Source organism: Cyrtonyx montezumae, unplaced genomic scaffold (assembly GCF_038088225.1).
Source record: "Cyrtonyx montezumae isolate F1298 unplaced genomic scaffold, pur_monq_1.0 scaffold_21, whole genome shotgun sequence".
NCBI lineage: Eukaryota > Metazoa > Chordata > Aves > Galliformes > Odontophoridae > Cyrtonyx > Cyrtonyx montezumae.
Genome location: NW_027071948.1, coordinates 4,067,327 through 4,080,630, shown reverse-complemented (window position 1 = coordinate 4,080,630; position 13,304 = coordinate 4,067,327). Strand labels below are relative to the sequence as shown.

At 46.8% G+C, this 13,304-nt stretch overlaps 1 protein-coding gene across 2 annotated transcripts in view; it reads right to left on the bottom strand.

The window, feature by feature from the left end:
• SPEN (spen family transcriptional repressor) overlaps nucleotides 1–13,304 on the bottom strand; it is a 54,551-nt gene that overhangs the window by 14,419 nt on the left and 26,828 nt on the right. For both annotated transcript variants that reach the window (XM_065738061.1, XM_065738062.1), the window contains exons 4-9: nucleotides 8,255–8,415; nucleotides 6,628–6,828; nucleotides 5,685–5,836; nucleotides 3,331–3,456; nucleotides 2,641–2,754; nucleotides 1,380–1,493 (exon numbers count right to left, since the gene is read on the bottom strand). In XM_065738061.1, coding sequence (XP_065594133.1) covers nucleotides 1,380–1,493; nucleotides 2,641–2,754; nucleotides 3,331–3,456; nucleotides 5,685–5,836; nucleotides 6,628–6,828; nucleotides 8,255–8,415 — 868 coding nt within the window. The remainder of the gene's footprint in view (nucleotides 1–1,379; nucleotides 1,494–2,640; nucleotides 2,755–3,330; nucleotides 3,457–5,684; nucleotides 5,837–6,627; nucleotides 6,829–8,254; nucleotides 8,416–13,304) is intronic.

Genomic DNA, 13,304 nt, shown 5'->3' with positions numbered 1-13,304 from the left:
TCCTTGCTGGGGATTTAGCTGCAAGACCAGAAGCACACGAGAAGCTTCTGTTCAGTAAGCCAGCAGGAAAAATCCATGTTATTCCCATGGTATTGGTGCTCCTAATGCTGTGGCTCCATTTAAAATTCCAAAGTGCCTTAACTGTCCACACAGCCAGTATTATTCTTTTCAGACTGCACAAGATTTGCCCGGGTTTATACACCAAAGCAACAGTGGGGATGGGAAAGGAACCAAAAATTGCAGCTCCCTATTCCAGCCCCTCCAGGATTGTCTGTTTTCCAGCTAAGTGTGTGAATATTAAGAAGCCAATGGCATGGCTGATGCCAAAAACTAATGATTAAAATGGATTTAATGAACTGTAGATCACATTAATACAATTTATTTTTTTTTAACAATCTTGGGGGATTGGTTCTTTTGGCTTTCTTTTTTTTTTTGTGTCAGCCTAGACTTTTGTGCAACCACAACAATGGAGCACAGACATACAGACACTAAGGGCATCACTTACTCCAAAGCCACTAAGGAGGAAGACCCACAGACATGTGATAGGACACTTGTGAACGGACGTGTGTTTTATTCTGGATGAAGGCTACTTATACTCAACCACCACACTTAGAAACTGAAGTGTATCAACTCCCAACCCCAAGGGGTATGAAGTTGCTAGGTTAACATACCAGATGAGAGATCATGCTTGAAATCATCACCCACTCTTTAGGAGAGAAGAAAGAAGGAGGAGGAAGGTGATTCAGAGGGTGGCTAACACCTCACGTCCCATTTAGTGGCACTGATGGGACACCTGAGAACAGGTTTTACCATATTCACCCAAATCCAAGATGAGTGCAGATGCTAAGTGTTGCTCCAAGAAGAAGTACTCTCCATCCATTTCTTTTTTGTTTTTAGAGGAGTGTTTAGTTTTTTCTCCATTGTGAAAAGGAGCAGATGGCAGCTTTGGCCAGGCTTCCTCAAGGAGCAGGATGAGACATTTTGGGTTGGGGCACTGACAGGCAGCAGCCACACGGCAGCGCTCTGTCACCCCGCGCAGCTCCAGCCCCCAGCCTGGACTTCTCTAACGCTAAAACAAAGCTGGCCTTGGATTCAGGTAAATAAGGCAGTAACACGGACACCAACACTCAGGAGCTTAGAGAGACAAGTTCAGCGAAACAAATGGCAGGACACTGGAAAAGGCTCTGTAGGGAACAGTTCGAGGTACCCTAACGCCTTGATAAGCCGAGTATAAAAAGCACTTAAAGCTTTAGGTATGTGGGACATGTTTGTCCCGCTAGGATTCCTTCTGACCAGCAGTCTGCAAGTGCCAGTGTTTAGGGGGACAAGGCCTGAACACAATTTGTTTCTGCTTTTGTTTTGGAGGTCATTCTGCACACCTTAATTTTATTCCCACCGATTTTCCTCCCCTTGGTCTCTTTTACAGCTGCTTGTGCATATTCAATCTCATTGTAGAGAACCAGGGCCATGCCTTTTAAGCGGTCAAACACCACCTGTAAAAAACAAAAAAACAAAACAAAAACCAAATAAGAGCCTCATCCACAGGACTTAACGCCAGTCCCAACAAAATCCTAAGTCATGAGGATACCAGTGAGGAAATGATTTTTAGCAAAGTAAATTTCCATTCTTTTCTGATGAGGCATATTGTAATGAAGAGACGATAAAAGCACACGGGACTGCTTTGAATTGTGGATCTTGTGGCTTGAGGTATATTATGCCTTTATTTTGTTTTTCTGTGTTTTACTTTTATTTATTTATTTATTTCCTTTGGTGACTCTGTCTTGTAGTTTTGCTTGGTTTACTTTTAGTTTTTCAAAAAGTGTCCAATACATCTTAGGGGGGAAAAAAGGTAAAGGGAACAGTCCATCACAAAATAGAAACAGTTTTTGTTATCACAGTCTGCGGTACCACCCAGTTGCTAAACACCCAGTTTCCAAATACCAGCTTCCTTCAGCAACACAGACTTACAAATCAAGCAACAACCACTACAATAGAGAGTGTCAAAGCTGCAACACAAATCCACAGATTTCCTTAAGGAGGCAAGACCCTGATCCTGTGCAGCTTCACTTTAAGCACACTGATGTCCAAGAGAAGGACAGGGGAAAACTCCCGTGCTTAAGGTGAAGCACCTGCACAGATCTCGCTTACGGAGGGGCTGACCACGTGCCTCTGCTGTGTGACATTTCCCACAGTCACCGCCTTATCTTCTTTCCCTTCACATACTTTTGTTGGTGTGACTGTCCTAACTGCATTTCAGAAGCCATTTTTTGGTCTAATGAGAAAGCATAGTCATGTCTATTTATGTAATTAGCATGCGTAGTGTCATGACTTGATTAGGTTGCTATTCCTACAGTGTGAGCAGCCTGAAGAAATTCTGTTGGGGTGAGACTGCACTGCACAAGAGCTACAAGTGGGTTCTGATCCTCGTTACCTTGGCTCACTCCAAACACCAGCAGCAACTGCTCTATGGATCAGAGGGACGAGATGCAAAGCTAGCGAGCCCCGTAGGCCAAATTACACCCCAGAGAGAATTTCTCTATCGGAGCTGTAAAGCCCTGGACAGTCGGGGTTGAAAGGACAGGATGTGAAGAAAGAAAGACAGTAACAACTCCAAACCATCCAGCAAAGCCTCCCACCTACCTTCACCACGGGCCCGTATCGGCAGAAATGGCGAGTTAAATACTGATCCGTAACGTTTGTAGAAAGACCATCTAACCACACGCAGTTTGTAGGCATGCTCTTTCCAAAACCCAGCTGAACACAAAAGGGCAAAACGTCCATCAGTACAGTTCACAAGCGTTACACTCACTGAACAGAGCACGCCTAATTAAGAGTTACTTGAAAAAACCTATTCGTTCTTACGGGTTTTCTGAAATTAGCATCTTGCACAGGTGCAAGCAAGACAAAAAAATCAAATAGCAATTAATGAAAATAATTCTGCATGCTTAAACAAATACAGTGTTTGACAACATTTGGCTCTTGTGCAATCTGAACGCTTCCGGGAGGTGACAGGTTGATGTCTCTGGGGACAGACTGCCTCCATTCATTGCCAGTACCAGGGCGGCCCCCCAGCTCTGCCTTCTAGGGGCAGCTGTGCAAACCAGAGAATGGCAGTCCCTCAGTCTGCTCCATGCTGGGCCTCCTTGCTGAGGCAGCAGGCAAAAATGCTGATGAATCCCAATCCTGGTGGTGAAAACACTGCACTCTAATCTGGCCTCCACATTAAAAAAAATTCTCATTCACACAGCCTAAGCTGATCCAGAATCTCCTAAGATGCTGCAAACCGAAGTAACAAGGAGAAGGATACCGTCCATGGGAAGATTCCTTTACCTTGAGCCGGTTGTTTCCAAGATATTCCCCATCCATCTTCTTAATTGCTTTACACACACTTGCAATATCACAGTACTGCAGGAATGCATACTGAGGAACACCATTCACTTTCTTAATGTCAATGTCCTGGGGAAAAAAAGGAAATGACAATCAGCAACAGGCTGAAAAGGATATTCAACGACGTAACCAGATCGAAATGGACTTCTGATACTCACAATCATTGTTTAATTAATGCTTCTTTCACAGAGAGGATTTAAACATCAGTCGATAGTTGAAAACTTTGCTGCTTTGCTGTATCTCACTCAATGGTAAAACCAAATCCTTCCTGACACATGGAGAGCTCTTTATAATGCAGATTTAAAATTCAACCCCACAGAAGTAAGCCTGACCTGATGAACAAACAGCTGCTTTGCTAATATTATGTCAAGAAGAGACAACACCAAGAAATAAGTCTAAATTTCTGCTTGCAAAGGTTTGAGAGAAAACAGTCTGCACCGATCCCTATTTCTGAGCCAAAAGCAGCACAGGGTTTCTCCTCCAAATAAACCTGATCCGTCCTGCTCCTAGAGGCAGAGAGGGATGCTGGACACATCTCTGGAACCAGTCTGGCACTGATGTGGCACAGACAAAAATAAACCCCAAATTTCTATCACTGCTGATATTTAACCCTAAGCCACCACTGAGCCCATTCAAAGGCAGGCACAGTCACAGAAAAGCAACGAAACTCTAATTAAGGCTCATTTTGATTTAATAATAATAATTAAAAAAGCAGCAAGCTTGTAGCTGACATTTGGTTAGCACTCAAGCTCAGCACTAGTACTAGCAAATACAGCAAAAGCCTCTGAACAAACTCATGATGTTATGATTCATTCCAAGCTGAAAATAGAAGGCAGAGTGCTGGGGTTTATTTGTTTAAAGTGCAGAAGCTTCCTTTGTGTGCTGCGTGCCAACGCTACCGCACGAACTGAAGCACCAACGTTCCAACAGTCAGGACAGACTCATTTCGTGGTTAATAAATTTAGGGGCAAGGCAGCAGCCTGAAATGGTATCACCTAAGAAATCTTGAGCTGGGAAAACAGAAGTGAACAGAGAGATTTACACAACTATTGGAATCCTATAGCCCTGACCTAATGATTTAAGTGCAATGCTAATAGAGGACTACATTTCCAAGTGTCTGAAGCAGCACTATTGCAACTGTGGCAAATTATACCCAACCACTCACTCTGGGCAAGCAATTTCTTCTGGCAGGCAAATAAAACGCCATCATTTCGCTCATTATCCACTGGAAGGGTTATAAAGCTGGTCCCTTTTGCACCTGAGCTTGTAAGTTTTCATGGAAATTCAGCAAGGCAGCACTGCTGCTGAATTGTGACCAATTAATAATGTTGACAATACAGCACTGTTTCATAGAAAATCCAATTTACAAGACAGCACAGTATTACTGATAAGCATCTTTATCAGGACAGCTCAGCTGGTATAACATCAGAAAAAGGTTGAAGGCACAGACACTGTGCGAATTCATAAATCAGCACCAATTTCAAGATCACAGCAGAGGAAGGATGCACAAGAGCTGCCAGCCATAATCAAATGTACCTTTTGCGTTTGTGACACAGAAGCATGCTGCCCCTTCTCTTCACTGATATCTCAACTGTTACAGCAGCACTGCAGAGCAGAACAGCTAACACAGCCACCAGTGAGCACACAGAATAAACACTGAGTGCAGAAGCTCAGATTCAACTAATTATATTCACTGTAATTTTCTGGAAAACCTCTCATGAACACAGATTTGATAAGACTTGGTGGCATGAGGAGGGGAGAGGGGAATGATTGCTGCTTTACCTCATGCAGATCAGCCTGCTCAGCCAAAACCCCAAATCCCACATGTGTCATCACCACCCCATCTGTTCAGTGCCTCTTCTGCCCTATTGTCAGGGAACAGACTGCCATAGCTGATGGCTACTGCCACATGCAGCAGCTCAACACTTTGTTTCAGACATGAATAGGAAATGCAGACTTCACAGAGCAGTACTGACTAAACAGGAGTATTTAAATCCGAGTATCTAGCTATGCTCTTCTGCAAATATTCTGGGCTAAGAGAAGATACAATTCTTACCAACGCTGCTAGGACTGCTTCTACTGCTGAATTATCTCAATACACACGTACTCAGATTTCACTCAAAATGCAAAGAGAAGCTTTCAGTCTATTTCAGCAAGATGAATGACTCAGATTATTAGAGAAAGACTGAATTATCTGTTATCAGCAGTACAGTGTTCCACCACTCACAGCGCTTTATAGGTCTGTACAGAAAGAAGGGGCAGCAATATCCTACACAGCAGAACAAGAATTCACATACCACTATGCCACCGAAGCGTTGAAAGATGTTGCGAAGGTCGTGGTAGGTGGTTGTCTTCTCCAGGTTGCCAATGAAGAGAGTTCTTGTTGCTTTGGGGTGAAACTCATCTATCCTTTCATCCAAAGGACGAAACTCATTCTCACTTTCTGTTTCTAGAAGCAGAAGGGTGAGAAATTTTTAATGCACTGGAGTGTTTTTCATGTGGGTTTGCTTCACGCTGCTTTGTTTGTTCAAGTCTACTTCCTGACGAGCAGATACGATCTGAATGAGACCAACCAATGTCTTCAACAAAAATACAGCTTGCTAATTTGCCTTCTTTATTCAGAACGTCTGCATCACACCACTGAGAGAGCACTACGGAACTGGAGCGCCCTCAGATGAAACTTTTTTTTTACAAACATGAATGCCTGTCAAGAATTCAAACAAAGCTTCATCGTACTTGGGGAACAGCACGTGGAGAAATTTGACTTTTTCCATATTTATTTTTACACAAACAATTGAAGTACAGTGTGAAATCTACGAGCTCAACGCCACAGCTTTCACTGATTAGTCATTCACACTACACTGCCTAAGCTGTTATTAGCTGTTTTAATTAAAAGCTGAGAAAAGGTGGCTGTGGGGACTCGGTTCTGTGCTCACACCACCTACCAGCTCCTGCTCCTCTGAGATATGGAAGATCTGATTGTACCTCCCAGCAGCAGCAGATCCCACTATTTGAGAGGATGGCAGGTTTCCTCCTCTGAGGTTTAAGACTGGAATTCTCTCCCTGTTTGACATAAGAGTATCCACTCCCGTAGCTCTGGAATTTATTCTGGCCTATTTCCCAGTTCATAAAACTAGGTTTCTTTGAGAAAGCAGTTTCAAGATTTCTAATTTCTACACTGCCTCTTTACAACAGCAGTGACTGTGCCCAGGGCAGCAACACGTCCAGCACGGTCCTCACCTGGTCCTATCCAGGCTGTCACTTCAATCTGCATGCCAAAGAAAAGCTTTCCTTTGGAGGCATTCAGTGCTTTTTCCTGGTCCTCCTGCTGTCGGAAGAACACCAGTCCATACCGTTCCTCAGAGGCCCCGTGAATCTGCACCGACGTCACCTTCCCATACTTCTTGAATTCATGGAAAAGTCCATCTTTAAGGCTTGTATCTAAACCAACAAACATACATCAGCCTTGGTAGAGCATTAAGAAATCTAATACACTTTCTGAAATGCGACTCAGCACTCAGTGTTGCAATAGGAAACCCTAAGTTCTCTATTATACAGACAAGAAGCTGAGGTATGGTGAGAATTAAGTCAAAGCTGCCCACCAGTTCTAAGTGAAACACTGGAGATGCTTCCAATTTTCCCTTGGAAATCCACATGGCTGTTTCCAAGCACCAGCTCCAGTAGCTGTGGTGCTGGGTACATGTAGGGTTCCTCACAGATGGCCACTAATTAAGCAATTTTCCCATCACTGCTCCAGAGTTGGGACAGAAGCTGTGAGAGAACCCTGTCTTTGTGGGCAGCACATAGCTGTCCCTTATGGCCCTGACTCATTCAGCACACACATTTCTGCTCCTACAGGAGGGCTCTGGGCCACAGAGGATGCTCTCTCAGTGCTCCTTTCCTGGGCAGCATCCACTTTCTGCAGGGCTTTGGGGAATAAACCTCATATGTTGTCACCTCATTACATCTATGGCATTGGAAGCCCGATCAAAGCTGCCCTAAACTTGATCTCGGGTCCCTTCCTCGCAGGCTAATCTTTCTACCCATCCCTGTCCAGTCTTTGCTGCACTTCCATTTGAATAATTTCCTTCCATTCTCCTCCACAGCACACAGCAATAAGCTGCAGGGCATTTTGAAGACCTGCAGCCAAATCTAGACTGCATTTTAATTCCTGAGGTGAAAAAATGCACACCTCTGACAAAACCACATCCCTGTACCCAGCATCAGTTCGGATGCCCAAAACACGAAGGGATTTTCACCCAACAAAATGCCTTCAGAAACTGTTATGCAACATCTGAAGTGTTCTTTAACTGCATCAGGATGAAAGTGTGCTGAGGCAGACAGCAAATGGAAGAAAACTGTGGAAAATTTCTGTTGCAACAGCTTCAGAGACACTGAACCTGAGGGGAAAGCGCTGCACAACTTCTATCATCACCAGAGCTTTCTTTCCTGGATGCAAAAAGTCAAATCCCAGGCCAAAGTTATCGAAGACACAGCAGGACTGCAGCGTTGGCAAAAGAACTTGGAGTTGACATAGGGAAGAGTCCTAACACGTACATAAACCCCTCACTTTTCCATCTCCAGCAGAATAACAATGAAATCCCTTCAGTGTAGCATCATTCACAACTTAATGCCTAATGCTTGCAAACTACCTTACAATGGCAGCAACAGCCCTGAACCAAGTTTCATAAAAGAAGGTCCACCAAATGACACCTGCATTTTCCCATTCAAAAGCAAAGAGTTCAAAAAGATATTTAACACCAAGCATGCAGAGTAAGACTTATTTAACCAGTCAGTAATCCACCCCTACTCCTTTTTTTCCCCTTTTTCAGGGAGGCTGAAGAAACATTTCTGCATGTGACCGTACCTGTTGAGCGCACTGGAAGATTTTGAACCTTGATCCCAAAACTTTTTCTGGGTTCATCTTTCTCCAGAGATGGAAGCAGCTGGGACGCAGGCGCGGGGACCGCCGTCGACTGCACGGAGCGTGCCGGCGACTCGTCACTCGAACTGCTGCTGGAGTCACTGCTGCAAAAGGCACAAGGGAAACGATGGTCAGAAGGATAAAGGGGCTGGGAGGAGGAAGCAAACAGCCTGAGCTGCTGTGCTGGGTTGCTGGTTAGCTCTCAGAGCTGTCTCTCTGCCCTTGGAGCGCGCTGGGCGCCAGTGGTAGCAGGAAGCTGTTTGGGACCGCGCTGCCATCAAAAAATGGGGACAGGGCCCTCCTGAAGCCTCCTTATCTCCCTCAACTGAGGCAGAATTGCTGTTCCCAGCAAACAGCCCAGCACAGAGCTGCTCCACAACCACCCTACAGAACCCTCAGAAGTGAGGGCAAAGGAAACAATATGGGTAAAACGTCAGGTGGACCATACTGTGCTCCACAACAGGGGAGATTAAATGACAGAGCTGGGCACAGCTAGGGAAGGATGGCAAAACACAACAGGGCACAGCACAGAATCCCTCACAGCCCCGTGACGCCTCCTAGCACCCCGCATCTCCCAGGGACAGACCCCAGAAGCACGGGACAACCCGAGCTGGGAAGGACCCACAAGTATCAGCTTTGCAGAGAACACAGAACAGAGAATAACGTGAGTGCAGCCTGCCCAGCGGGGACACGTCGGCTTCTTCAGTGGCTGGTTTCTTCCCGGAGGCACGAGGGCTTCCAACACGGCTAAAAATAATTCTGTCTGACATAACCCTGGAGAGCCTCCATTACACAAGCAACTTTCTAAAAAATCCTGCTGGAATTTCAATTCAGAGGGAAGGCAGCGAGGAGGATCTGCCACGCACCGAAATCACAGACCTGCTCTGAAATTCACTGCTTCTCACCGCGTTCTTATGTTCGTCCCTGCACCATGTCAGAGATGTGAAACAAGCTCATCTTTTCTGCACCTTCTGTTATTCCTCAGCTTTCCTGGATCCCATCTTTACATGGAACCATCTGACTTCTTTTCTCGGGGAAGTGGTTTTGTGTTCCCCACCATTTTCACCTCTGCCCTCTCCCACCTTGCCCTGCAGTTGTGCACTTCACTTCTCCTTGGGGAGCGAAGTGGGCAGCGGGGATTCCTTGGAAAACACAAATACCACCAGAGGACAGGGCAGGGGAGAGGGGAGAGGAATTTCCAATCTGAGAGCAGCCCCACATGCTGTGCCATGCAGCATGGGAAGTGAAAATAGGCATCAGGGCTTCGGTCAGCCTCTGACCCTTTGCACATCTGCGCTTCGCCAAATATTCCAACTCTACTGAGAGATGGTATCTTTTAAGTGCACAGCAGCACTGAATTTCTGTCTGTGTGATGTTTTAAAATGGGAACGGGCTATTTTTAGCATTTTTATGAGGAACAAGCTGTTAGAACGGCAGCACTGCTCCGTGGGTAACACGGTGGGACAGCCGAGCAGCAAAGCACAGCCATCTCCCAAACCCCAGGCTGACAGAGGATCAATCACACAACACGGGTCTGAGTTTCACCTAAGGGGGCTTTGGGAAAGGGGGAATCTGCTGGTAACTCCTACTGATGCACGGGGCTTTAGGGTGAGTGTCCCAAAGCAAATGGAGACTCTGAGGCCTTCCAGGAAAAAATCATGCTCTCTCCATGCAGTTTCCAGGGAGGACAATATCGGCAGCAGGAACAATTCCCCTTTCTGTCAGGAAAAGCTCACCCCTTTTCCAACCGAAGTAACACAGATATCATCAGTCAAGAATTAAGCCAAAGGTTTTCTGCTGCCTGAACTGATGGAAGAGTTAATTACAGCTGCTGTGTCATGAAGTTACAGCCGCAGCAGAATCAAAACAAGCATGTGACAGTGAGCTGTAGGAAGTCTCAACCAGAACAACAGAGCTCTCTGACACAAAGCTCAAACATGGATGCTGCACACAGATATGTTCCCAGAATACTACAAAGAGAACATGGCTGCTTTTCCCCCTGCATTTGGAAAATAAGCACCCTTTGCTGGGACCACCCCGAGGGAACAGCTTCGGGCCTCCCCTCGGCTGCTCCCTGCACAGAGCTGGCACACAGCCTCCTCCCAGCACGGGGAAACCTGCTCCTCCACGTCCATGTAAACTCAGCAGAGCAGAATGCCAGCACGCAGCACAACTAATCTCCTGAGCTGTCACAACACACGCGTTTCACAGAGAGGGAGGCAGCGCTGGGAATTTGCTTTTTTAAACATCTCAGGCTTACAGCTTCATTTGCCTTTTATAGGAGGTTTTCTCGTGACGTATGCTCGTTTGGGAAGAGCTGGAAGGGTGAAGCAGGCAGCTTTCTGATGCTCGCTCATCCAGCTCGGATATGCTCAGAGCTCCTACGATGAGTTCTGCTTTGGTTTTTATGCTGGCCTCACTAGCGTGAAACAGGGTTTTGGTTTTACCTCAGCAAAACCGGGTGGAAATGGGGGCTGTAAAGGAGCCAGCCCTTTAAGGAGGTAGACATGGAGTCATCCCCTTCCACATGCTCTCTCTGCAACAAGAATAATTTATGAGCCCTTATAAAACATTAATCCAATTGTCTACAGAGTTTTACAAGTATTCAGGATGCTTGTGTTCTTTCAGTATTTATCCCTGCATCTATTTTCTAATACTGATGATAAACCTCTCAGCAATCCAGTGCTCTGTCTGCAGGGCTGAGTCCACACAATGCAAAGAACCGAGCTGGGGTTCAGATCACAAAAGCGAGCCTGAGTACGCCCGGTTCCAGCCCTCAGCACACGGACGTTCCTCCTCTCCTGTGCAAAGATGACGCTTCAGACCCCGGTACACACAGCACACAGACTCAGCTCTCACTCCCACTGAAGCACATCTCGTTTCCAACTAATTGCATTTTGCAGTTGTGAGGAATGATGAAGTTACACGCTATTTCAGTGCGAAAAATGAAAGCTCCCGAGCGGGGAGCACAAAGGCAGCCGCTCTCTTTGTTCCCAGCACAGCAGAGATAAAAGCCCGTGTGAGAGGATGCCCGCTGCTTGCCTCAGCAGGCTGAGCTGAATCAAGGGATCCCACAACCTGCTGTACCCTTCTGCAGCTCTGAAACGTGGGGCGGCCGTCACTGGTGCGCATGGGTTTGAGCAGTGTGAGTCAGCTGCGGAGAGCAGGAGGCGGCGACACCTCGGAGCAAAAGAATGAACGCAGCTGGATGTCAGGTTTGGGGGCAAAAGCAACCCAGCCAGCCCTCGTGGTCACAGTTAGAAGGCGACGTACCTAACGTTGCTTGGGAGCTTTCCATTTTTCAGGGGGAACGCGTGCCAAGTTTCAGCAGAAGGTAGAAATGATGTGGGTTACGCAGAGCCGGAAAACGACGCAGAGCTCTATCAGAGCACTATTCAAAGCCATTTTTTTCCTTCTGCCACAATGAACTGGAACCAAGAGCCCTGCCTGGATCCACTGTGTCCTGTCAATACAAGCCCCAGCAGCGATGCTCTCGGGACGGGAACCCTGCCCCTGTTCGCACGGCCCAGGGCTGCTCAGGAAATCCACAGTTAACACGCAGCAATCTCTGAACAGAAATAGCAGGAACCATTTTTTCTCATCCCTCCCTCTTCAGATCCCAGCTCTGCTGTGGGAGATGATCTGTATGCAGAGGACATGGCCTGCGACGCGCTGCGTGCTGATCCAGAAGACACAAATCCTTGCGGTGCTTTGTTGTGCATTGTCCACGGGCTCCAGATGAGATTTCTTGGGTGTAACAATGTCAGCTCTGGGAAAGCAGCACCAAAGAAACAGCAGAAAGACCCTGAGTGCAAAAATCTACTGTCTGGGAAAGGAGCCCTGGTCCTTGGTGGACAGTGCTCCACAAAAGCTATCTTGTTCACCACAAACAGGAGGAAACGTGTCACGTTCTGACCTTACAGCAAAGGAGCTCTGCCCTTGAAAATGGCTTTTTTTTCCTGGTACATAGAAATAGTAGACATACACAGGTTTGCTTTAAGCTGCTGCTTCTGCCTTAAAGCACCACACCAATCTGAAAAGGTATTTAACCAGTATTTCATTCACCCTCGACACATGTTGAAGTCCAAAAGCACTCCAAATGACACACACTATCAACAGCAACTCATCACCTCGCACAAAACTCAAAGTCCCTCGCCTCTGTAAATAAGTTGGAACAAACACATTATTTGGTGTTCTTCACAGTTCATCTTCTTTTGTGTCAATGTGCTCAGACCACTTCTGCCAGTGATAAATTCCACCTGAAAATCTTTTTTGCTTGGACATCCTCAATGCTCACCCACCCTACAGTGAACTGGGAGCAGGGTTATGAGCAACCCCGTGAGCCCCTGAAAGCAAGCCAAAGCAGATCTGCACTGTTCAAGCATCCTCCCAGGGAAGGCTGTCCTGCTGCATTCACAAGCCTCGATGGGGACCCAGAGGTCCTGCATCCCTTTATCAGGGCTGGTACACATTCCTGCAACACTGACCCAAAGCCCTGCGGGTTGCTCGGTGCACACGGTGTGTCCCGTGTGACACGAGTGCACGTCAGCACGCGTGCACAACCAAAACACCTCTCAGATCTGTGGGAGTGAACAGAGGTGTGGGGTTTTCCCCAGCTACAGGGAGTAAAAGCCATCAGAAAAGCGAGTCAGACGTCTGCAGTTGTTTGCATTGAGGCAACAAGCCATTAGCATGCTCTGCAGACTGCAGCCTGCAGCCGGGCGGGCTCAGCCCACACCGCAGCGAGCCCCAGCTCTGTTTCATAACAACCTTCTCCATTTTAATACAAACACATGAGCAGACTCCGGCTGCCTGGCATGCAAGGGTGGAGAAAGCAGAGCTACACCTATCAGCGTCTGTGTGTCATTGCCCTGTGCCTACAGCCTGCTTCCCAGTACTGCTTCAGCAGCAGTGATTGCACCACGCTCCTGGCACCACGTCAAGCCGCAGAAAACTCGCCACCCAAGGAACTTTGGTCCGTGCAAGTCACACA